The sequence below is a fragment of the Eptesicus fuscus genome, chromosome 13 (assembly GCF_027574615.1).
Source record: "Eptesicus fuscus isolate TK198812 chromosome 13, DD_ASM_mEF_20220401, whole genome shotgun sequence".
Classification (NCBI taxonomy): Eukaryota; Metazoa; Chordata; class Mammalia; order Chiroptera; family Vespertilionidae; genus Eptesicus; species Eptesicus fuscus.
In genome coordinates this window covers 59319997-59347584 of record NC_072485.1, presented here as the reverse complement: position 1 = coordinate 59347584, position 27588 = coordinate 59319997, and the positions used below count along the sequence as shown (strand labels likewise).

The window sequence follows — 27588 nt, the reverse complement described above, 5'->3', positions numbered from 1 at the left end:
CATAAATCCACCCACCAACAGGAGGCTCTGCCAAGGGCCTGCAGAATTAATAAAAGTGAAAACACAAAAAACAAAGATAAAAACAAAACAAAAAAAACCCAGCCCACAAAATAACAAAAACACAAGGGAATTTTGTGCATTATGTGCATTAAAGTGATCTGTAGCCATGGAACAACAACAAAAAGCCCACAAATAGTTGTGTGGATTTAATTTGGGCTTGTGTCTAAACCTTACCTCCTTGGTATTGGAGATATCTATCTAGGGGTTAATGAATGCAGTGCCTGAGTGAGTAGAGTTAGGGACTCTGGAATCAGATCTTGGCTCAGCTCCAAGATGTCTTCTCTTTCTAGTTTCTGGTTGTTTTTATTGTTCCCTATCTAAAAGGTTATTCTGCTTCTCTGAGAGTTTCAGATTTCCCCAAGAACTGTTGTATGCTGGGCTCTCTATTCTCAAATTTCTGTTTACTTTTTTTTTTTTTTTTACAGAGAGGAAGGGAGAGGGATAGAAAGCTAGAAACATCGATGTGAGAGAAACATCCATCAGCTGCCTCCTGCACACCCCCTACTGGGGATGTGCCTGCAACCAAGGTACATGCCCCTGACCGGAATCGAACCTGGGACCCCTCAGTCCGCTGGCCGACGCTCTATCCACTGAGCCAAACCGGTTTTGGCCTGTTTACTTATTGACTGTTGTTATATACAACCTTGTGGTGAGCAGTACTCAAGCAACTCACTCTTTGTGGTATAGGATAGAACACAAAAACCTCTTTGAGGTCTCAATGTCCTCATTTGTAAAATAGGATGATACTTATACTTACAACTTATAGGTGTGCTATAGAGATTACATAATATTTATGTGAAAATGCTTAATCTAATTTTAATCTTGTATCTGAGTGCTACTGTAAGATTCAGAGTTCAAAGGAATGAACTCATAACAGATTAGAAATGTTCCCAAGGAGTATGAGTGAAACAAAAGAATCTAGCAGAGAATAAAGAGAAAGGGGCATGTATGACTCAGTAAATAATTCAAATATGAGGATCTTATCAATCTACAGAGTGGCTGTAATCAAACTTCAAGTTTGGCTCTGAGCTTCCTGGAAGAACTATAAAAGATTATGAAATCATTTATTTTCAAAAAGTAAACTTCCTTTTTATTTCCAAGTGTCCTTGCACAGTAATAAACATTTATTTCATAAGTATGTGTTAAGTAGTTGACTGATGTAAGTGCTTAGTAAATGTGTAGTATCATTATATTACATTTTGAGCAATAAGAATGTTCAGTGAAGCATCTTTCTGTAAGTTAATTGTCCTGACCCATATAAGATAGGAAACAATATTATACCATGGAGACATTACTCAAGGAAAAATTCATAAATGGTTAGTTAATATAAACTTACTCTTGTAAGAAGCAACACATCAATTTTTGCTCTGTAAAATGTAGTAAGGACACATTATGTGAACATATTGTAGTATGAGTATGAAAGCTTCATCGAAATGAGTACTCAGACTACCATGTCTGAAAGACAAATGAGACCACAAATGTAAACAAAGAGGTAAACTTCATAATTTTAATAATTTATACTCTCTATAATTTCAAAAGAATTCTAAAAGTCAGAGGGAGACAATACCCAAAGCACATGTAATCAGTGGTGTTTTGTTGACAGAAGCCTCCAGACTCAGTCACAAATCCAACATAATCTCTTTGAGACTAACTTTCAGAAATGTCCATTACTATGATGGAGCAGAAATTTTCTCACAAGTTGTCTTATGTAAGCACAGGGTTATTTCTCGGTTTGGGGGAAATAGACTTATTTTTTTGCACTGTTTTTTTTCTGGGTCTTCCCATTTTTGTTATGGTGTTGACTCTGGTCTTTACATTTAGTGGTCATTGTTGAAGACTGGGAATCTCACACAGGATGTTGAGGTATTATGAGGGATCTCTCTCCTCACAATGTGGCAGAAGTTCAAGTTTGGGTGAGTGCCTGCTCAAGGGAATTATTAAGTTGCTATCACACATTAAGTTTAGATGAAATGTGACTCATGCCATTTACCCAGGCAGTCAAAATATTTTTTTATGAAACTGGAAGCCAAGAAAATAAAGTATTTTTAAAGATAATTCTGATATTTAATGTCTCTAGGGACCAGTTTCAATGGAAAAATTCCCACGAGACCAAGGAACATTGGGACAAAGTACAACCATGGTGCTTTATATAATTTCCAGCAAACACAGTTTTCAGCACTTACTCAGCATCATTAAAATAACCCAATGCTTTGTTTTTCTATAATAAAACTGACCAATGTGACCTCTGAAAACAGCTATACTATCAAGGAAGCACAGGTTTGATTAAAAGTGAGTTCACTGCTCCCACCTGAATCTTAATGCACAATCTTTATATTTGGAAATTATGTGCTCTTTTTATTATATGCACAGAGGCCATCACGGGAATGAAAATTTTAATCGCTGGATAAATAACAATAATAGACAATACTGTAAAATGTGTACCATATGCATTGCATTGCAGAGAGATACATTCATTTATTCTTCACAATAGTTGTGTGATGTGGGTGCTATTATTATCTTGATTTTACAGATGAAAGGAACAGCAGGGTTAGCTAATTTGCTCAAGTAAGTAAGTAAGCCAGAATTTCAACCCTGGACATCTGAATCCATAGTCCATGATCTTAACCTCTCTACTACATTAGCATAATACACTACACTAGTCTATCTATTGTAAATACATGGCTTTCTTCCCAAAGTGTCCATTTAATTTAAATCACACCTAATCTGTGTAATTCACATCCAGTTTTGCTAGACTTAAAAATTTTAATCATTCTAACTTATTGTGCTTGGAATTATGAGGGAGGAGGGGCTCATTTAGAGAGAGAATATTCAAAAATTAAAATTTATGAATAATTGAACTTAATACCAACATATATGTTTTTCCCAAGTTAAAAGGTCTTTTAGGACTGTATGTATCCCTATTTCTGACTCAGTAAGGGGCACAGAGCAAGTGGACCTAATACTTATGATGGTTTGGGATTTTTGACACCTGAGTGTTTCACACCATCAAATCTCACAGGTATGAAAAAACACACACATATCTCCTTTTAAAATATTTTATTGTTTAAAAAATTTCAAAGCCAAAAGCAAAACTTTCCAACTCATTGGTTACACACAAGTGAAAGTGGCTGTGTGAACTGTTATGCTAAGAAGGAGTTTAAGGTATCAGAGGAAGGGAGCAATATGGTTGAAGACAGCTGTTTGCCAGAAGCACATGAGGAATACAAGTAGTATCATGCTAATAAAGAATCTGTCTTCATCATAGAGCTCAGGATATATCAATGAAAGTTGAGAGCTTCTTATAAGATGCAAGGAGAGGAAACTTAATATTAAATATAGAGATGAATTACTGATTACTTCATATCTGTTTCCTACAAATGCATTTAATTTTACAATACCCATTTATCAACCAACACCTTACACATTTCTTAAACCAAAAAGATGCAAGCATGTGATCTCATCTATGACCAGCAGGTGGCAGTAGTAAACAGACTCACATACAGTAGTGCGCAAAGAAATATGCTTCTAAATGGAGGCAGATGTCTGATGAAAATAGTCAGAAAATGATAGTAAATGCATGAGGCAATAGTAAAAATTTTCAGTAGTACATTTGAATTTTTTTATCGGAGCTATGTCTGAATTTTTTTTAAATGAAATTTAAGAATGATATATTTAACTTAGCTGTAAAATTCATTTAACTAAAATAAAATATGCCATATTTCTTTCCTTTTATTAAAATGTAAACTGTCATATGTGTTCATATGACTCAAAGAAAATTTAACCTAATCTAGAAGTGCTCAATATATACAAAGGAAACTGTAGCAGGGTAACAACTTCACATCATTTAATTAAAAGACTGAATATGGTAAGATATGTACACATATAATACCTTAATAAAAAAATTAAAAATAAATAAATAAAAATAAATAAAATAAAAGACTGAATATGGATACAAGGAGTTAAGGAGAGAGAGAGTCTTGAGGGGGTTGTACACACTAAGGTGACCCAAGCAAAAACTGCTCCTTGTGGCACTTGGGCCAAGAGATGATGAATAGTTACAGCACAGAAGAAATTGGATTTGTTACTTCTCTGCTTAAAATAATCCAATGGCTTTTATTAATTTAATAGAGGCCCGGTGCATGAAATTTGTGCATGCGTAGTGTCCCTAGGCCTGGCCCGCAATCAGGGCCGATCAGGGTCTTCCTTCCCCGGCTGCTGGCTGTGGCAAGGGCCTTCCTTCATTCCTCACTGCCCCCTGGTGGTCAGTGTACATCATAGCAACCAGTCGAACTCCTGGTGGGTCAAACTCCCAAGGGGACAATGTGCATATAAGCCTTTTATTATATAGGATAAACAAGTTGGTAGTATACATTTAAATACCTTGTATATCTGGTTGCTGCTCACTTCTCCTGCTTTATTGTTTGCTATTATCCTATGTGTACCCCATGCTCCAAATATAGAGCATTATTTTCTGTGCCTTGTACACATTGCTTTTTTCTGCACCTCTTTCCTTAATTATCACCTATTGTGCTGCCCACTGGAATGCACAGCTCTCTTCTCTGCAGGCTCATTCCTACTGATACTTCAGATCTTCTCTCAGGCTTCATCCCTGGTGAAAGCTTTCTTGACTCTCGAGAGGATGGTTCAGTTGTCCTGCTACTGGGCTTCCAAGCTGTTTTGTCCATGTTCCCCTTGAATTTTAACCACACCCAGTTCTCCTTGACTGTTACTTCTCTGATCATTCATCAGGCCATGGGCCTTGGACAACAGTGGCTATTCACTCACTTGCCATTACCATTCACCAAGCATTTCAAAGTGTGCACTACATACCATCTGTGAGGTACCAGGGGTCCATTTGTGATCAAGCTCCATGACTGTATCCATAGGAATATTAGTCTCTGGGCTCATTATTTCCTGCTGTTCTTCCCCCTTCATGTCTTCCATTATATACTTACTGGCTAACATTTGGTTTGGTTCTTTGATTGCCTTCTGCCCTCTTTCATTCTGCATCCTCTATTCATTAATCCTGGAGCATACATCCCCTTGTTAGCTAGCACAACAGCCACTGCTTTACCTTTTTTTAGGAGTCACTATCTGAGGGCAGCCTACTAACTGGGTCATATCCACGAATTGTACTACCACTCCCTGTGCTCCTCATATTATACCAAATCTTATAAATAAGAAATGAGAGAGGTACTTCCAAATTTGACATTAATCCTAAAACCTTATATGGCATTACCAAAATGATTGTGTACCTATATATAACTTTTTAATGAAAATAAGCTACTTCAACCAAGCATGATAGAGGAGAAAATAAATAAATTAAAGGACGAGACTATAAAAGATCATGAAGCCAGAAATTATAGGAAAATGTGATAGAGGGTGTCATGCAGTTATTAATAAAAATAACATGTTATTTTTTTCAGTGTATATTTTTGTGCAATTTGTCAGCATTGAAAAAAGTGTAATTGTAGTAAATTACTTTTTTCACTAAAAATAAATATGTCCTTTCTTACCAACTATTGCATATATAATTTAATATTATTATTAAATTTAAGAGGCCACACTGATTCTACAAGCTTCAGGTTCTACAAATCCTGGACCATTCCTTATTCTCAAGCCAGAAATTCCATTTGAATTTTCTCTGAGACATTTATGGATTCTATCTTTTTCTGGCACTTACACATTCTTGAATAAAGTTGAATTATGCTAGTTCAGTGCTTACAACATGAAAAAAAATGTTGTTACACAGAGTGAAGAGGGTTTTTTAAGTAGAGACTCTTTGCTTGACATGACCTCAGTAGTCAGCAATTACAAAATGGCTATTTTAAAATTTTGCCACAAAGACAACATGCCTTTTTTTCATTATTTTAAATTTTATCAGGCTGACATTAGTCTACATGAACATATAGGTTACATGTGTGGATTTCTAAGTTACAAAATCTGTATATAGGACCATGTGTCCACCACCCAGAGTAAAATCTTCTGCTGTTACCTCATATTAGGATCCCCTTCTCCCACCACCCACCTCCCTCGGGCAACCACCACACTGCTGTTTGTGTTCATCTGTTTCAGTTTTATATTCCACATATGAGTTAAATCATATAGTTCTTAGCTTTCTCTATTTGACTTATTTCACTTCACACAATGCTCTCAAGGTCCACCCATGTTGCTGTAAATGACGCTATTTTATCCTTCCTTATGGCCGTGTAGTACTCCATTGAGTATATATATACCACATCTTCTTTATCCAATCCTTTATTGCAAGGCACTTTGGCTATTTTTACTCTTGGCCACCGTGAATAATGCTGCAATGAACATACGGGTGCATATATCTTTGCATATAAATGATTTTGATTTTTTCGGGTTTATACCCAGGAGTGCAATTGTTGGGTCGTATGGTAGCTCTATTTTTAAAATTTTGAGGAATCACCAGACTGGTTTCCATAGTGGTTGTAACACAACCTCTCCATCACTTATAGTTCTTATCTTGTTGATAACGGCCACTCTAACTGGTATAAGGTGGTAGCTCATTGTAGTTTTAATTTGCATTTCCCTGATTGCCAGTGATGTTGAACATCTTTTCATATATCTATTTGCTGTTTGCATGTCTTCTTGCGAGAGGTCTATTTTTCAGGTCCTCTGCCCACTTTTTGATTGGATTGTTTATTTGTTTGGTGTTGAGTTTTATGAGTTATTTATATATTTTGGAAATTAAACCTTTGTCAGAGCTACTGTTTGCAAATATCATCTCCCATATAGTTGGCTGCCTGCTTGTTTTCTTTTGTTGTCCATTTCTTTTGCTGTGCAGAAGCTCTTCGGTTTGATATAGTCCCATTCATTTATTTTTGCCTTTACCTCCCTTGTCTATGGGGTCAAGTCCATAAAATGTTCTCTACCACCCAGGTCCATAAGTTTGGTACCTATATTTTTTTCTATGTGACTTATGTCTTATGTCTCGGGTCTTATGTCTCAGTCTATGATCCATTTTGCATTAAATTTTTGTACTAGTACATGGGGACAAACTGCAGTCCAGTTTCATTTGTTTGCATATGGCTTTCCAGTTTTCCCAGCACCATTTATTGAAGAGACTACCTTTACTCCAGTGTGCATTTCTGGCTCTTTTGTCAAGAATTATCTGTCCTTATATGTGTGGTTTTCGAGTCGGGCTCTCTATTCTGTTCCATTGATCTGTGTATCTGTTTCTCTGCCAACAACATGCCTTTTTAATGCTCATACTAAAAAAACAACCCAGAACAACAGCAGTGATTGGCTTTAAACTATAAGCAAAAGAACAGGGGCGCTGGCACTCCAGGTGTCCTGGCTTTGGGTATCTGTTAGGCTCCATAGGTGAGTTGCTACCTTTTGTGTTTCACTTATCTCGGCCACGCAAACTGGCAAACTACTTAGCATTATCCTGTCTTGAGGAAAGCGTTCATGAAAAAAAAAAAAAAAAAAAAAAAAAAAAAAAAAAACCACTAAGAGATTCCAAGGGACATAGCTTTGTTTATTTTGCCATAATAAAAACAAGATATGACTTCCTTTTGCACTGCTGGTTATTGAAGATTTCTGCTCAAATAAAACAAATACCAAGTGCAAAAATGGAATGATTAAGCAGGCTTAGATAACAATAACACTTGAATATAACTCTTTGAAGTTCTACCCCAGATTCTAAACTGATACTTAAAGCTTTCCATCTAAGCATATCTTTTCCCCATCGGTTTAACCACCTCCTGGAAAAGAATGTTTTAGATGTGCAGTGCTGCATTCTCAACCAGGGACATCTGGCAATGCCTACCAACACTTTAGTTGCCATAACTGGTGGTAGTGGTGGTGGTGGTGGTGGGTTCTACTGGCATCATTGAGGCCAGGAATGCTGTTAAGTATCCTACAATGATATCTTGCAGCAAAGAATTTTTTTCTGACCAAAAATATCAACAATACCAAGACAGAAACACTGATGTAGCAGATGGCAAACACACAAGCTGAAATGTAATGTGACAAGTTTTCAAATGATGACTGTGTCTGTCACTTTGCAGGACACCAGCTCTGCCCTCATCTTTTCAGCTTTGTTTCCAAATAAAAACTATGTATGTGCCTTGGTCTGGGGTTAAGGGTTTACATATCATTTTCTTTTGAAAAAATTATCTTTAATAGTTCGGAGGTTTCTTCACTTCTAGTTCTCTTAAGAGCTTTGCACATTTAGTTACTTTGAAAAAAAATAAATGCTGCTCTTTGGGGGAGTTCCTATCAGCACAGCTGTTTGACAAAAGCAAATTTGCAGTGAGCTGAACGCTGATATGAAGCAGCCCCAAGGGACTTAAAGGGTCAGGAGGTCTGACTGAACACAGATAATTGCTAGGGAAAAAGTGAGAGAACAAAGAAGAGCCCTGGGAGGGTGAGTGTCACACAGTAGTTGAAATTGTTGTTGGTTAAACAAGAGTAGGAAATAGCATGGGAAAATATAGTAGAGAAAAATTCAAGAGATTGTACATTTAAAACAGAAAGTAGAAAGGGGATGGGGGTAAGTAGAAGAGGGTAAAGGGGGGATAAATGGTGACAGGAGGAAACTAGACTTTAGGTAGTGAACACACAATACCATATACCAATGATGTATCATAAATTGTACACTTGAAACCTATATAACTTTACTAGAGGCCCGGTGCACGAAATTCGTGCATGGAGGGGGGTGGTGTCCCTCAGCCCAGCCTGTACCCTCTTCAATCTGGGACCCCTCGAGGGATGTTCGACTGCCCGTTTAGGCCCGATCCCAGTGGAATCCCCAAGGGAACCCCCAGTGGGATCGGGCCTAAACGGGCAGTCGGACATCCCTCTCACAATCCAGGACTGCTGGCTCCCAACTGTTCGTCTGCCTGCCTTCCTGATTGCCCCTAACCGCTTCTGCCTGCCAGCCTGATCACCCCCTAACCACTCCGCTGCCAGCCTTATTGATGCCTAACTGCTGCCCTGCCAGCCTGTTTGCCCCCAACTTCCCTCCTCTGCCGGCCTGGTCACCCCTAACTGCCCTCCCCTGCAGGGTTGATCACCTCCAACTGCCCTCCCTTGCAGGCTGGGTGCCTCCTAACTGCCCTCCCCTGCTGGCCATCTTATGGTGACCATATTGTGTCCACATGGGGGCAGGATCTTTGACCACATGGGGGAAGCCATATTGTGTGTTGGAGTGATGGTCAATCTGTATTACTCTTTTATTACATAGGATAGAGGCCTGGTGCAGGGGTGGAGGCCAGCTGGTTTGCCCTGAAGGGTGTCCCAGATCAGGGTGGGGGTTCCTTGGGGCATGGGGCAGCCTGAGCAAGGGGCCTGTGGTGGTTTGCAGGCAGGCCATGCCCCCTGGTGACCCAAGCAGAGGCCCTGGTATCTAGAATTTATTTACCTTCTACAATTGAAACTTTGTAGCCTGGAGCAGAGCCAAGCCTCCTGCATGCTCCACGGCCCGCAGCCATTTCTGTTAGGGTTAATTCACCTTCTATAATTGAAACTTTGTAGCCTTAAGCAGAGGCCTGGGCCTGGCCAGGGTGTGCGGAAAGCTTTGCTTTCTCCGTTGCCGTGGGCAACCCTGGTCTGGTCTCTCCAGCTCCATGGCTGCCGCCATTCTGTTTGAATTTGTTTACCTTCTATAATTGAAAATTTGTAGCTTGAGTGGAGGCTTAGGCCTGGCAAAGGCATGTGGAAAGCTTGGCTTCCTCTGTTGCCTGGGAAACCTTGCTCTCTGTGGCTGTAGCCATCTTGGTTGGGTTTATTTGCATACTCGCCCTGATTGGCTGGTGGGTGTGGCTTGGGCTGGTTGGCGTGGCTTGGGGATAGCGAAGGTGCGGTCAATTTGCATATTACTGTTTTATTAGGTAGGATTGATCAATGTCACTCCAATAAATTCAGTAAAAATTAAAAAAAACAAAACTAAAATGTAAAATGCAACAACAAAGAAAGCAGAGAAAAAGAAATCAGTCAAGGGTTCTCAATGTCTCCAGGAGAAGGCCATCTCATGAATACTACTAGGCACACCCCATGCCATTCCTCCGGGCAGCATTCAGAATTGGCTGCAAAAGACAGTCTTGGTCAGATGTGTTTGGCATAAAGTGCCAGAACCAATCTTCCTTAATAAACTGTAATCCTGCTAATGTGTACCATATAGATAAAGTTCAGAAATGGTAAGGTTATTGAAAGGGGGAGTTCCTTATAGGATAGGATAGCTGAAGCATGCATCCTTGGCTGCTCACAATTCAATAATTAACATACTGGTCACAAAAGAGATGACCTTCTCCACTTAACATTTTCATCCATTCATGCACACAGACTCCCCTCCTTCCCGAACTCTAGTCATTTAGACAAGAACACACACACACACACACACACACACACACACACACACATCAAACACCCTAGTAATGATTAAGGATTTTTTTTTTAAGTTAAAATGTTTAAAGCAAGGTAACAATATCTAGAGATAATTTGAGTTTAAATTTGCATGTATATTTCAAATACTTTTATACCAAGTACTATGTCCCACGTTTTTGTTCTAATCACTTAACAAATATTAACGAATTTGACTTTACATCATCCCTATGAATAGGTACAACCATTATTCTTATACAGAGAAGGAAACTGAGACACAAGAAGCTATTTAAAGCTTTTCCAAGGTCAATTAGCTGGTAAAGGGCAGACACGGGATTCCAACCAGGAAGTCTGAGTTCAGGGTCTATGATCGCACTGACTCCCTAATCTATACTTTGAAGTCCATCTAACTTCCATAGGAAGCACATCACCTTGCAGAGGCTATTTTTACCTCAACCTGTTGGCAAGACCCATAGGAATTCAGACTCCTGAAATTCAGGCTGAGAGAGAAGGAGAGGAAGAGGATCTTTAAATACTCTGTCCTACCCCCAAGCACTACTTCAATGTTTTCACTGATCTATAACAGCTAAAGGATTACAGGTGAAAATTAAGGAGATCTGAATATAGTATTGAATTTAGCATATAAAAACATATCAATATCCATTTATCAATTATTAATTGTACAAATGCAGCAAACTAATGCAAAATGTTAATAATCATGAAAACCAGGTGTGGTGTGTATGGGAACTCTCTGTATTATTTCCTGAATTGTTCTCCAAACCTACATTGGTTCCAAAATGTTTACTTTAAAATGTTGAGAAGGAAAAGGAAAAATAAATTGAGTAAAGGAAGGAATATGAAGGGAAATCAAAATATTCTACCAGTGTGGCTCTGAATTTACCTGCATATTCCAAATAATGTTAGTTAATAGTGATGCCATCTATGTTGTGATTATTACTAGGTTGTGTTTATGTTACTGAAACAATTATCCTTCATTGTAAGACCAAGGAAAATATCTGCTCTTCTTCTGGGACTATCAATCAACAGCACTGCTCAGATCACGTCACTAACCTGCTTAACCACTCTTGGTAGCTTGTCTTCCCTGAAAGAATAAAAGCTGACCTGCCTGTTCTGACATTTTTTTTTAATTGGTCCTGGAATAAGGCAGAATAAAAGTCCAACTGAAGACACTAGGTTAGAAGGAAAAACATAGCCAAAATAAATAATAAATCATTGTCTTAGCCGGGGTATAATAGTTTTAGATACTCTCAAAAGTGAATTGTCAAATTCACTCTTGACCTATCACTTCAATATAATCTACAGTTTGGTGTGTATGGAAATAAGAAAAAAACATTTTAAAAACTGTTTTAATGAGCTACCTAGTCAATGTAATAATTTTACAACATAGATAAGAAAATGTGAAAACTAAAAAGATGGCAAGCACGGGTTGTGGGCACATGGTGGTATATATGTGACTTTTGGTGACATTCTGATTCAAGGAGAACTTATGTGCTTTAGAAAATATTTCTGCAATTTTGTTTTATGAAATCTTTAAAGACCTAAGATATGTGGCTTATGAATGCCAATCACTAATTATCAAAAACTAACAAATAAATGAAGGCAAAGGTATCCTATCTAATAAAGAGGGAACATGCAAATTGACCATCACACCATCACAAAGATGGCAGCACCCATAGCCACAAGATGGCGGTGCCCAGTCCCCTCAGCCCTGCCGGAGTCCCCCCGTCCCAGGGGGTGGCAGGCAAGTGGCATGGCCTGGGGGTGGGTCCAGTCGTGCCACTTGCCTGGCACTGGAGACCCCAGTCCTTTCACAGAAAATGGGTTGCCTCAAAAGTTGGTTAAGCTTCTTAGGACAAAAAGCATTCAAAATCTTTGAAAAGGGAATTCCAATATTTATAAAAGTTTGGACTAGACAATTCAAGGTTATTTCCACTCCAACCTTCTATGATTTTGTGATATTAACATTCTGAATTCACATAGTACCAGCTTTATTGTATGTAAGCAGATCTTATTTAAAGGAATGGCCATTATTATTACAACAACTCATAAAACCACACTGATTGTATGTTAAGGACATTCTGTGTGATTTTCCTAATGGCTGGATTTAATGCTCCTAAACAGGCAGTCGGACATCCCCTGAGGGGTCCCAGATTGGAGAGGGTGCAGGCTGGGCTGAGGGACACCCCCTCCCCTGCCCCCGTGCACGAATTTTGTGCACTGGGCTTCTCAGTATATTAAATGAAGGTTTAAATGTTTTGGGGGTGGTGTTAGTCTAGAAAGTCTCAGAGATGAGTATGTTTTGAATCATGTATTAATTCAGTAAATCTGTTCATGCTTCTGTTGTACACAAGAACTGAAACAGCTCCTACTTAATTAAACAAAACACCATGATGAAGAGCCACTCCTTGTCCCTAGGAATCATAATATTTAGCACTTCAATTTCCCCCTTTTTGTGATTACTAAAACATATAACATGTGTAATCATTTGTTTACTAGCCTTTTTCTATAGTTCCCTGGTTCTTCCTTTGGCTAAACCACATCACAACTTTAATGATCAACAATCTGTCAGTTCAAAAGTTCACAAAGAGCACAATGTTTTGCTCAGCACCAAATCCCCAAAACTTAACACAATGTGGCACAGAATGTTCTAAATAAGTGTTATAACAAAAGTTATAGTAATCTACAATGTGACAAATAGAGAGAAATAAACATGTCATTGTGTTATATGATAAAGATTTTAATAGACTGACCAGCTACCAAGCTGTGTCACAAAAAGCTTCACAGAGGAATAAGTACTTGGGAGGAATTTTAAGCAAAAGGAGTTTTCCAAGAGAAGAGGCAGAGGGGAACGTATTTTTTATAGTACCAAAATATAAATAGCTACATCAATCCTGATATAATCTTTTTTTAAGAAAACAAAATAGACTTAATTGGAATTATCTCTGGGTTCAGTATAGCTTCTGCTAGAGCCTGATTTTTACTTAAACATTATAGTAGCATCTATCTGTTGGCTCTGCTTCCTCTGGGTTTTCTCTGTCATTAGGCTGCACAGACATTCCTGACAACACCAGGCTCTCTCCTCATCCTTTCCCCAAGCCCAGAAGGTAAGCCCAGCATTCATAACTAAAGTCATAAAGTCCACTCTGATTGGACAATCTTAGGCTTCCTTTTAAAACAGTAAGATACTCTATGGTCAGATGAACTCACAGAATACGTTTTTATCTACTAACTAGAGGCCCGGTGCACAAAATTCATGCACGGGGGGTAGAGGGTTGTCCCTCAGCCCAGCCTGCACCCTCTCCAATCTGGGACCCCTTGAGGGATGTCGAGGGGTCCCAGATTGGAGAGGGTGCAGGTGGGCTGAGGGACAACCCTCTACCCCCACTGGGATCGGGCCTAAACGGACAGTCAGACATCCCTCTCACAATCCAGGACTGCTGACTCCCAACTGCTCGCCTGCCTGCCTTCCTGATTGCCCCTAACCGCTTCTGCCTGCCAGCCTGATCACCCCCTAACCACTCCACTGCCAGCCTGATTGATGCCTAACTGCTCCCCTGCCAGTCTGTTTGCCCCTAAGTGCCATCCCCTGCAGGCCTGGTCACCCCTAACTGCTGTCCCCTGCAGGCCTGGTCATCCCTAACTGTCCTCCCCTGCAGGCCTGGTCCTCCCAACTGCTCTCCACTGCAGGCCTGGGTTTCCCGCAACTGCCCTTCCCTGCAGGCCCGGTCCCTCCCAACTTCCCTCCTCTGCCGGCCTGGTGACCCCTAACTGCCCTCCCCTGCAGGCCTGGTCCCCCCCAACTGCCCTTCCCTGCATGCCCGGTCACCCCCAACTTCCCTCCTCTGCCGGCCTCGTCCCTCCCAACTGCCCTCCCCTGCTGGCCATCTTGTGGTGGCCATCTTGTGTCCACATGGGGGCAGGATCTGTGACCACATGGGGGCAGCCATATTGTGTGTTGGAGTAATGGTCAATCAGCATATTACTCTTTTATTAGATAGGATAGAGGCCTGGTGCACGGGTGGGGGCCAGCTGGTTTGCCCTGAAGGATGTCCCGGATCAGGGTGGGGGTTCCCTTGGGGCATGGGGCGGCCTGGGTGAGGGGCCAGTGGTGGTTTGCAGGCCGGCCACGCCCCCTGGTGAGCCAAGCAGAGGCCCTGGTATCTGGGGTTTATCTTATACAATTGAAACTTTGTAGCCTGGAGCAGAGTCAAGCCTTCTGCTTGCTCTGTGGCAGCAGCCATTTCTGTTGGGGTTTATGTATATTCTATAATTGAAACTTTGTAGCCTTAAGTGGAGGCCTGGGCCAGCCAGGGTATGCAGAAAGCTTGACTTCCTCCATTGCCGGGGGCAACCCTAGCCTCTCGCTCTTTCCAGCTCCATGGCTGCCACCATTTCTGTTTGGAATTGTTTACCTTCTATAATTGAAACTTTGTAGCCTTGAGTGGAGGCCTAGGCTGGCAAGGGCAGGCAGAAAGGTTGGCTTCCTCCATTGCCTGGGAAACCCAAGCCTCCCTCCCTCTCTCTGTGGCTGTGGCCATCTTGGTTGGGTTTATTTGCATATTCACTCCTGATTGGCTGGTGGGCGTGGCTTGTCAGCATGGCTTATTGGTGTAGCAGAGTGATGGTTAATTTGCATATTACTCTTTTATTAGATAGGATATCATGATTAGAATGGGCAAAGGAAGGTTTCTTTTCTTTTCTTTTTTTTGTAAGAGAATATTTATTGGGTATAAAAAGTGATGACTAGAAGAAATGGGCTTAGCAAACAAGTTCCAGAGGTAAAGGACCCCTGGAACATGGGAGTGGGGAAGCTAATGGTAACGTGCCTGGAGTAGGGGGGAAAGGGAGAAGAGAAAGAGAGAGGCAGGGGCATGCTTCCAAAAGGGAAAGCACACTGGGTCCTCTGTCCTAAGGGTTTTAAGGGTGAAGATTTTAGGAGAGGTCCCAGGGGAAGATCAATAGAATATTCAGCAGTTTTCTACGTGTGTCCTTTCAGGGTTGTGGTCTCCACTGATTGATTGGCTGGCACCAGGGCAGGAGGGCACTATTCCATGCAGATGTTCCTGACATCAGCAGTGGCTGGTTTTATTGCTTATCTGGGCCTGAAGCTGAAATACAACTGAGGTATAGATGTTATCTCTAGGGAGGAAAGGTCAAGGGGTCCAAACCTCATGACCAGAGTATGCTAGGGAAGGAAAAGTCAGCCTGGGAGCTAGGTCCTACCCTACGATTAATTGTCCATTGTTAGGCACCTAAGGCTGTCAACCCTGGTATCTGGTCCACTGTCCTTGCTGTGCTCATGTTTGTCTAACTGCCTACAGCATCCACCCCTTCAAGGATCTTGGCTCTGAAATCTTTTCCAAAAAGGAGTGCAGGGTCTCTTCTATAGCTGCTTCATGATGAAAGGGGACAATGTATTTCTTCAGAGCCAAGAGATCCTTGCTCTCTGTCAGAGGGACGATGAAGCCTGGGCAAGGAAGGAGGTTGTGATGTGTCTAGAGGTGGCATTCCCCGAGTACTAGTAGGGCTTATAACCTGGTGGAGACAAACTGTGCTATAAACCTTACTAGTAGTATTATTGGGGAGTAAATTTACATTTCCGGAAGAGATCCTCTTATCTTCATTATAGATAGGAGGTTTTGCAAATGCTAGAACAACAATAATTATGACAAATGGTCCAGTGGAAGGAAAAGTGTTTTAGTTTTCACTAATTCCAAGTCAAAGGATGAAAGAAAAGTGAAACATTAGTAGTTTTATTAACCAAGACTTTGACTGGAATGTCATGTCTGAGAGAGACATGCCTGGACTCAGAATGTCTCCAGAAAGCTTTAAGGAATGAAGACTGACTTTGAAGCCAACAAGAGCCCCTTGAAGAAAGCCTGGTACCTTGCTTGGTTGCATAGTTCATGGCAGTCTTTCCAGGTAAGGAATGAAGGTTGCTTTCCTCAGAGATGGCAAGAAAGGAACCTCAAGACATTTTGGGAACCTCAAGAATGTATGGAATTCACCCAGTCTATAGATATTGAAGGTTTTTAAAAAGAAACTTGGCTAACAGTTTTCATAAAGAAGGGGGAAATGTATACTGCTGTAATTGTTATCACCACAACTGTCAAGTTATGTATTTAGTTCTAAAACCATTTATTGAAAAGAAAAATCAGTTTCCTCATATAAGAACGGTTTGCCCCCAAGTTAACCCGAAAATAGAGAAACACAGGAAGTCATTAATATCAGCAACTCTAGAGCTACAGATTCTCAGTGAGGAAGAAACTTTGGCCCAGTTCCTAACCAGATGATTAAATATGACATCTTAGTGATTATGTAAGTATACATTTTTGTCTAGGTCCCATCCCTGCATGAAAAAAAAAAAAATAGGAACATGAAGGACTCTCATGGAGTCCACGCTGAAATAGATCTGAATCAGATAGGCTAGGCCAGTCTGAGGGCACTGGAGGAGTTTCTGTAAACAGTCTAAGATTAGCCACTTCCTCCTCCTCCTCTTATAAATTAAATAAAAATCCCTCTTTAGTGGGAGGAAGAGAAAAATCTCAGGGACACATTAACCTTTTATATGAGGCTTAGTTTCATGTTTAGCAGCAAAAGAAAATAGAGTCAGGAACCTTCAGAGCAGAAGTTAAGGCTACAGCAAGCGTCCTCAAACTACAGCCTGTGGGCCACATGCGGGTGTTTTTGCCGGTTTTGTTTTTTTACTTCAAAATAAGATATGTGCAGTGTGCATAGGAATTTGTTCATAGTTTTTTAGTTTTTTTTAAACTATAGTCCGGCCCTCCAACGGTCTGAGGGACAGTGAACTGTCCCCCCGTTTAAAAAGTTTGAGGACCCCTGGGCGAGAGTTTGTTTGACTTCTGTGAGGTAAGAATGATTATTTGGCTGTAGGCCAAGCCTGATGTTACCAGGCCTTGACTAGAAAAACAAAAGAGCAAAGCTAAAATAGAACTCCCATAAAAAGCAAGGTGTCTGTCAACCATATGGTCAATGCTATTAATTTCATATTTGAGGTTTACTTTTCTACCTGTACTTTATGTACCTTATATTAGCCTACAACATGGATCTTCCACTCTAGCCCAGCAGGTCTTTTCTTGTCACTATTATACCCTAAACTGGAAATTTATCAACACATCTACCATTTAACTCTTCCTGTTGTAAGTAATAGAAGAGTCAAATAAACTGACAACCAATAAGGAATCTATTGGCCCAATAACTGAAATACTTGGAAGAAAGGCTGATTTTAGCCACAGCTTAAATTAGGGGCATAGAATATATCTTCAAAGAGTAGGAAAGAGGTTAATTCCAGAAAACAAATCCAGAATATCCATACTGAAGCAAGAGGTATGTATGCAGGGGTGGCAAAAAATAAACTAGCAAACACATGCATACATACGCACACAAATGAATACTTTATGATATCATGTACTGTGGTCAATCTATAATACCTGGGAATGCCCTTTTCCTTTCTCTTAAAAAGTCTATAGCCCTTTAAAATTTCTTTCCTTTTCCATTCTCTTTGGGACATATTGATTAGTCTTCTGAAAGTCTAGAACACATATTCTTTATCATTTATTTTTTTCCTTTGCCATACACTATATTGAATGGTTATCTCATTTTTCCCTTGAGTGATGAGTCCCAACTTACAAGCAGTTGTGTGTGCCATCATAGTTAAATTCTAAAGTCCACAGCATGGAAGACTGAAAACTTTTCCCATAAGAAATTATATAATACACGGTTTTAGTTTTCCAGGATAGCTTGGCAAGATTTAATTAATTCATCATGTGACTGAGGTATGATATTAAATTTCTAAGTTGACTTTCCAGAGCAAAGCTAAATCCCTTACCATTCTTTAACATCTACCATTGGGAGAGGGAAGAACACTCCTTCCACCTCTTGTCTCCCTGGACCTGGGAGGTAGAAGGAGGTCCTGATTTCCAATCATTTGTGATGGCTCCCATATTCTCATGAGGGTCTTCAGCAATACAGATGCTGGAATTAAGCTCCAAAAGGTGTGCTTGAGGGAGATGGCATGGGGCAGAGGATGCAGAACAGAATGTGATATCTGTGGCGTATAAGCAGTGTAGTGTGGACGAGGATTAAAACAGTTTCCAAGTCAGGCTCCAGAAGGGTGAACATTAGAAAGAACAGTAGGGAAAGAATAATATAAATAAAGATATATTATGACATAGGAATATAGAATATAAGCTCTGGAAGAGACTCATCTCTAACATAACTTTCAGGAAACTAAGACTAAACTGACAGGAGTATTCATACAATCACTATATTGCAAAACCTCCACATAGGCTCTCCTTTTGTTCTTGGTTACCGTCTTCTTTGTAACTATTGACTATTGAATATCCTAATACTGACCACATCCTTGAGCCTAAGACAAGGGATGGACTATCTACTGCTAGACACTCATGGATGAAAACGAGGTGAGGGATGCCAGTGATGTCTGGGATGTTGGGGAGAATAGGGTTGTTACTTGCCCAGCCAGTACACACATGTACACACATGTACACACATGTACACACATGTACACACACATTAATGAGTGCATATCAAAGTACACTGTATACTAAGTAAGTATTAATTTAATGAGTGACATCATCTTTAATACTAAGAGTAGACACCATGTTTTAGTCTCCTTTTAATTAATTCCTATTCTTGTACAATGTCTTACATTTAGTAGATCTCACAGTATGTATATTGTTGACCCATGTATAATAAACAATTTATACACTAAAACTTCCACTAATTCCACTTATTCTCCTCACCATTTTTTGGTAATAAAATGGTAACTTATTTTATGGAACTACTAAAACTCTACTTCTAAAAAATTAATTTTTAAAAATCCCTATAATAAATGGGAGTTAGACTCTCTCTTTATAGCCCTCCAAGGTGAGTGAGAGGGAGGAGTGAAGGAAGGTGATGGTGGTGAGAATGGGCCCAAAATGGTTTCCAATAGCAATATCCTGAGGGGAGTTTGTGGCTTCCTTAGACAGACTGAGAGAAGATTATAGAAATGGCAGCAGCATTAAGAATTGTTTTGACTTTTAAGGCAAAACAAGCTGAAAAAATATAACTAAGCTCTCTATGGTTATAAGTGTGTTCATCAGATATTAGGAAATACATAGCATTTGTATGTAGAAGTCAGTCTGAAACCCGCCCTCATGGCTTTGCTATAGAATTCACCACTTTTTAAAATACTTTTGCTTTGCAACTGGTGCTATAGAATTAACCAGTTCTTAAAATACTTTTGCTTTGAGACTTGTCTCCATTGTGGGCTTGGAAATGGAGCCTGAAACTTAAGTGACTGAAACCAAATTTTCAGTGAAAAGGAAAAACTATGAAACTGAATCATGCTTGCCTACTGTGGAATCTGATACAAATTCTAAAGAAAACATGTACAGGACAGATAAAGAAGAAAGTTAAGTTCTTCAGTTTTAATGAAAAATAAACCAACAAATGATAAGACCAGGATTCTTATATTACTTTAGATGTTTAGGCCAATACTCCCAGATCTTTGTCTTTTTTGGAAAATTTATCATAAATCACTTTCAAGGGAGTTTGGTCTAAAAGTCATGTAGTTGTAAGAATTGGGACTTTCACAATGATATGTGTATTTGGAGAACACTTTTGTTTTTCAGATTTATTATCTCCTGTCTTCATAGCAACGCATATTTGGGTTGAGAAGCCAACGGGAGTAATGTATATAAGCAGAACACTAGAAATTAGATATGGGGATACACACACACACACACACACACACACACACACACACACACATATATATATATCAATAGTTATATAGTCAATAATATATATATATATATATATATATATATATATATATATATATTTATTCGAAATCCATTCCCTGAAAAAGGCATTTTTTTCAGACATTTCTCAATCTCATATTCAACTCTGCAAAGTGGATATTCCACTAAGAATAGACAGATAAGTACTAAGCAAATTGCACAAGTTCTAAAAATCTACCATGTGTCTGAGCCATAGCTAGAACTGTCCTATGAATAAGCCCATGCCATGTTTCTTATCATGATAACCCCTGGGAGCAAGAAGGATCCTTAGGATCTGACAATGTAAGATATAGAAAATTATAGGCTGACCTCCATATCTAATTATTTACATGATTTTTAGATAATATACACAGGCTTCTTGACCTCACATATTCTTCAGAAGAATCTAGCTCTTCCCATCTACAAGTTCAATTTAGTCAAGTTAATTTAGATAACACATGATTGTCATCGATACATCTGCCTCCTTATTTAACACACTATTCAACATTCAGAGTAAGTATCTCATTTCTGAAGCTTTGATTACCTGTTTAAAGATGAACACATGGAAGACTTTCCATTAGCTACTTTTATCTGGGATGGGAAGAAAATAGAAAAGTTTAATTCCTAGCACTCAAAAAAGATCAAGTTTTCTTGTTCAAATCCTAAAGTAAAATTCCCACCTGCTTTTGAAAACCTGATATTCTGAGATGACTGTTTCATGATGTCATTGCTTAAAACTAACACAGCCTCACTGCATCCAAGGCAAATCACTGATCTTATCAAAAGCACTGAGCACCCACTGCCATCATATATACTTCCTATGTGCAGGGTTTGATTAATTTCACAGTGCGTACCTGTACCTCACTATTTTGTCTCCCACTTTTAAAAAATATTGGATTTAAAGTGAGATTGATTAACTATAAGAGAATCTTGAATCTATTGTACTTTAAAAGAAAAATATTTGTAAGCTACAGTGAAGTACATGTTCTATAATTGGCTATAAATTATTGGTAGCTTACCTGATTCCATACTTTAGATGAAAACCCACCCACTACTTAAAAGAGAACTCCTTGTCAATTGCTTCCCAGAAGGAACTTTATGAATAAAGACTGTGGCTATATTTCATTATGCCAACCTGAGAATCTCCTAAATATTTCACCACAAGTCTTAATATTTTGTATAAAGTATTGGATAAGCCAAGGTATCAATGTTTATTCCAAAAAAAAAAACAGAGTAAATTTTTTTCATCTGGTATCAGAACGATATGATACCCAGAAACCTTTAAAATATCTATATATCTGTATCTACCTCTATCTCTATATCTATCCAATTTAGTGACTTCCATTAGGTATTATGCAGTAATGCAATGACCACTTAGCAATATTTCCATCAGTACTCCCTTGTATGTTATCAGAAAGGCCACTTTTTAATTCATGATTTTGATTATATACTCAATGTCTAATAGATTATTTTCAGCAGGCATTTAACGAAATGATAGTTGTTTTAACTTTTCATTTCTGCCAAGGCAGTCAGAGTGTGCATATTATATGAACCTAGATTGCTCTTCTTGAGACAGAATGAGTTGAAGGCCCCTAGGCAGAGCCATTAAGAGATGAGAGTTATATTAAAAAATTCCATAAAGGAAGTAAAGGTTTCTATCAACCGGTCCATCTTTGTAAAGTCATATCAGGAATAAGCAATCCAGCTCCTTTCTGTTTACAACACACTTTACTGGTCCCTCTTTGGGGAATAAAAGAGAGTATAATACCTCTCTTATCCGGTGGGAGTTCATTTTCTATTTGATAAAATTACAATGAAATCTACACCTAATATCTAACAGCTAAAACACTTAACTGCAAGATCAAATGCTGAAAATAAACATTTCATATTGATGTAAGTGCCACAGAAATGGGCACTCTTGGCATCCAAATTCAGAGAAAAGTAGAAGTTTTTTTGTATTGTTTTTTTTTTTTTGGCTTTTAGCTACTTTACTTTTTAAAAATTTCTTTATTGATTAAGGTATCACATATTTGTCCTCATCCCCCTATTCCCATTCCAAACCCCTCCCCACGTATGCCCCCACCCCCCTGTTGTGTTTTATATGAAGGATGAGAAGGAAGGCTTTTTAGAAGGGTTTGACTGAAACCTGTAAAATTTTATTAACCAATGTCACCCAATAAATTCAATTTAAAAGAAAAATGTTCAAATAAATAGAAGCTTTTGAATCTGAATTCACCTGAGGGTAATACGTAAATATAAAACATACGAAAATACTTTATGAAGTATATAAATGGATCAATAAACACTATACAAAAGGCTACTGAAGTAATCTATAGGTGATTATAGATTACCACCATCAAAAATTATCTGAACCCTGGCCAGGCTGCTCAGTTAGTTGGAGCATCCTCCTGTACACTAAAAGGTTGCAAGTTCATTCTGGGTCAGGGCACACCTAGGTTGCAGGCTCAATCCCAAGAGGGCCTAGTATGGGAGGCAACAAATCAAAGTTTATCTTAACATTGATATTTCTCTCTCTCCCCTTCTATCCCTCCCTTCCTGCTTCCCTTCCTCCCTCTCTTCTCTCTAAAATTAATAAAAATATATTTTTGGGTGAGGATTAAAAAAATATATCTGAAGAGAAGGTCATAATGGGAAGATCATTGTACAAAGCCCTTGTCAATGAACCTATCATGACCACGGACAAAAAAAATCAATTCTCAAACTTTACTGCATATGTACATAACACAAAGGACTTTTAAAATCTAGATTTCTTTAATATATATATTAAACTTTAATATATATATTTAACTTTTTATATATATATAGACTGGAATGGGAACCTAAATCTTCATGTATTGCAAGCATCCTGTTGAGTCTAATGCAAATGCTTCAAGGGCTATACTTTGGCTTTTGGGAACTACCTTGCTAAAAATCTCTATTATCCCTGCTCATATGTTCCTACCCTGAATAAGACTGGCAGGATGAGCTATTTCAATTGCATAACATGGAGATTTTTTTCTTACAGTTGAAAGAAAATATACAAAAGGATGTGATACCTCCTGTTTATAGAACTGCCCATATTGCAAAATAAGTCATATAATACAAAATAACCTACAAACAACAAATCAGCAAAACTTCTTTTAAAACATTTAAAAATAAATGTGTGCCAAATTCTCTTAGAAGAATTCTGGGGTTGCAAAATAGAATTCATTATATCTACAAGTACTTTTCATTGGACAAAGATTCACATCCAGTAACATCTAGAGCTATAAAGTTTTTCTAACTTTCACATTCATATTACATTGCCTTTTTTAAATGAGGAAAGATAAACAATTAAATCATAATAGAATTTTACATTTGAACAATATTTAACATATGTATTTATTATACAGAATTATTCTACACAGCACAATTAATTCATTATCCACATATCATAGCTGTTCATTATAAAAAAAAAAACCCTCACAATATTTTGACAACTGCAAACTATTAGTGTATATCATTTTTTACTTAAAATTGCAGAATGAGAATGAAAACTGTAATTCTGGATAATAAGTAACACCTGTAGGTATCAAAATAGAAATTCTACCCATTGAAATCTATCAATGCTGTCATATATATATATATTGAATCTAAGTCAAGTCATAAAAATCACATAACCAAAATGAATATTCTCCTGTTCTTAACGAGAAGGTTAAAAACATATTATCTTTCATTTAATTATGTAAAATAAAACATAAATAGAAGAGTTGAATGGAAGATGGCAGAACTTTTTTCTGCAGTTTATGAATACAATTCTCCGATTTCATCAGTCATCCCAAACAAAACTAAGCCTTGAAAATCTTGAGCATTAAAATAAACAAGATCAACTTCACTATTAATATTTTTCTGAGTCCACTGAATTTGTTTTCTGATATTTCACTCTATTGGCAAAACCCTCTGTTCTTTTTGTTAAAATCTAGTTATATATTTTTGAGGAAAAAATAAAATAAAATTAGCATCAGCTACTAGTATACCACCAAAAAGTGACATCAAGATTTCTTTTTTACATTTCTGACATTAAAGAAATAAGTTAAGATACTAAAAAATATCCATCTAAAGTTTAGCTTACCAGCAGGAACAGAATTGGAGTGCTGAAGTTCCAATTGACTAGAATCACCAGAGAGTTCAGTCAAAGAGGTTAAAGTAAAATCTGAGTTTGAAGCATGCTCATGTCTGAAGCCTTCAGAAGAAAGATAATCCAGTTCAAACTTCACAGTTGACATTGCAAAATTCATTTAGAGCTATGTAAATCAAAGTTCACACTACTGAAATTTAAAAAATCATAAGAGAAGTATCACTATGTTAGAATCAGTAACAACTCCAGGCTTTGCAGTAATTATTTTCACTTGGACTTCTAAAAAGAGATAAAACAGGCAGAGCTGGTTCTCAGAAGTTTTCTGTACTCACGCCTTTCCTAGGCAACTGACTTCAATAGGATGGATGAATTTTAGAGTTGTTTTTCTTGGAGATACAGTGCTGCCTTTTAAGTGATAGCACTAACCCCATCTCAGAGAGGCTGCAGTGAAAAGTAAAATGGACTAAGTGAAGACATAGACAAGGCTGCAGAGAGATGCTTTTAACAACTTGGTATTATAAGTTCTCATTCACATTCATGCATACAAAAAATCAGCTGGGTGGGGCTAAAGATAGTCAGAGAATGCAACTCTATTCCACTGGGCAGCCCATCAGAGGAATGTTTTAATTTGGAAGGAAATTAATCCTAAATGATATTTCCTGGGTCCGTATTATGAGACTCTAGACCTGCTGCTTATTGAAAAATGACTATAATTGTGGAGATTGAAAGGTGAATTAAACAAACAAACAAAAAAAAGCTTCAGCACAGCAAAAGAAACAACCAACAAAATGAAAAGATGACCTATGAAATGGGAAAAATATTTGGAAATCATTTGATAAGGAGTTAATACCCAAAGTATATAAGAACTGTAAAGTAACTCAACAACATATAAATAAATAATCTGATTTTTAAAATATAGACAAACAACCTTGCATGTCTCTAAAGAAGACACACAAATTGTGATCAATCACATGAAAAACTCTAAGTCATTAATCCACAGGGAAATGCAAATTAAAACCATAGTGAGATATCATCTCACAAGAGCCAGAATGTCTATCATCAACGAATCAACAAATAAGTCCTGGTGAGGATGTGAAGAATAGGGGACCCTCTTGCACTGTTGGCGGAAATGTACATCGGTGCAGCCACTGTATGAAAATGCCTCAATGAATTAAAAATAGAGTTGCTATGTGATGCAACAATTCCACTTCTGAGAATTTATCTTTAAAAAACAAAACACTAATTTAAAAAGGTATATCGCCCCTATGTTCACTGCAGCATTATTTACAATAGCCAAGATATAGAAGCAACTTAGATGTCCATTTATAGATAAACAGATAAAGAAGACAAAGAAGATATAATAGATTATTACTCATCAATAAAAAATAATAAAATCTTGCCATTTCTGAAGACATGGATGAACCTGGATGGTATTATACTAAGTGAAATAAGTCAAAGAGAGACAAATACTGTAAAATTTCATTTATATGTGGAATTTAAAAAAAAAGAAAACTAAAACAAATGAATAAACAAAACATGACAGAAACAGACTCATATATAGAGAACAAGTGTTATTTTCAGCCTCAGCTTTCAGAAAGATCAACTGTTTTCTTTTGCTTTTGTGTTACTCCTATTTCCCTGTAATGTTATTATGCATACTTTGATCTTTGCTTAGTGATTATCACACTAATTTGGGTTTAATAAATTGGTACTTTGTCTTCTGTTAACCAATGCCACCCCAATAAATTTTATTAAAAAGTTAAAATATAAATAAATAGATTGGTACTTGGTCATGTCTCAAAAAATGCATAGACATTAGAACACTTCTATTTAGCTCCCTTTATCTGTCTCATGACTTTTGGGCCTACAATTCATATATATACATATATATGGTCTTTATAAAAATTATCATGGTTTCATTTAGATTTTACTAAAATATTTACTCTGTCCTTGGTTCTTCCATTTATTTTTGCAATTTCATATTTTTCTAGGACTTCTCTGAGAAATTCTACTTATTGAGAAAAATAATACATTTAACCTCAATTTTCTTATTGGCATTGTCTATTAGCTATGTCCAGTGAAATTATCTAATTTGCCTATATTTTCAGAATGAGTTATGATAAAGAAAATCAATGCAAACTCCAGCTTGAATTCTGAGGCTTTTAGAATCTTCACAGCCAGGGAGGGAAAATGCATGAGGATTAAAAGACTTTTTTTACTTGGTGTCCAAATTTAACTGTGTTGAATGTTATTTTATCTTATGGCTTATGGTCCTATTGATTAATGATTTTAACCTGATATTCCCTGATATTATCCTATCTAATAAAAGAGTAATATGCAAATTGACTGTCATCCCAAGACACAAGATGGCTGCCCCCATATGGTCAAAGATGGCTGCCCCCATGTGGACACAAGATGGTGGCCACAAGATGGCTGGCAGGGGAGGGCAGTTGTGGGCAGTTGGGGATGACCAGGCTGGCAGAGGAGGACAGTTGGGGGAGACCAGGCCAGCAAGGGAGGGCAGTTTTGGGGGGGGACCCAGGCCTGCAGGGGAGGACAGTTAAGGGCGACCAGACTGGCAGGGGAGGGCAGTTAGGGGTGACCAGGCCGTCAGGGGAGGGCAGTTATGGCAATCGGGCCGGCCGGAGAGCAGTTAGGCATCGATCAGGCTGGCGGTAGAGTGGTTAGGGGTGATCAGGCTGGCAGACAGAAGTGGTTAGGGGCAATCAGGAAGGCAGGAAGGCGAGCAGTTGGGAGTCAGCAGTCCTAGATTGTGAGATGGATGTCCAACCGCCCGTTTAGGCCCGATCCCATGGGCGGTTGGACATCCCTCAAGGGGTCCCAGATTAGAGAGGGTGCAGGCTGGGTGCAGGCTGGGGTGAGGGACACCCACCCCCATGCATAAATTTTGTGCTCCAGGCCTCAGTTTTATATAATATCTCACATATAACAGGTTCACACATTGTTTTGAAGTTGCTCAAAACCATATAATCAATCAAATTGATTATACATCCAAATAAATATATCTTCATCCAAAGGCAACAAGTACTGATAGAACACAGTGTTCTGATCTCATTGTATTTAGCACTCACATAAATAATGCGTATTTCCAAGCTCTGGAAATGTGCATTTCTAAATGAGCTGCTGAAAACTCACTTATGAGAATCAATCTCACACACCAATGTATTTTTAAAAACTCTATATAGACTTAAGAATATTCAATTTAGCACA

The 27588-nt window shown here is 38.3% G+C and overlaps 1 protein-coding gene across 1 annotated transcript in view; it reads right to left on the bottom strand.

Annotated features, from left to right (window-relative positions):
* The window catches only part of ANO3 (anoctamin 3), a 279163-nt gene extending 254646 nt beyond the window's left edge, over nt 1-24517 (bottom strand). The window contains exon 1 of the mRNA XM_054725150.1: nt 24352-24517. Within this exon, the coding sequence (XP_054581125.1) occupies nt 24352-24517 (166 nt within the window). The remainder of the gene's footprint in view (nt 1-24351) is intronic.
* Between the last annotated feature and the right edge of the window lie 3071 nt (nt 24518-27588).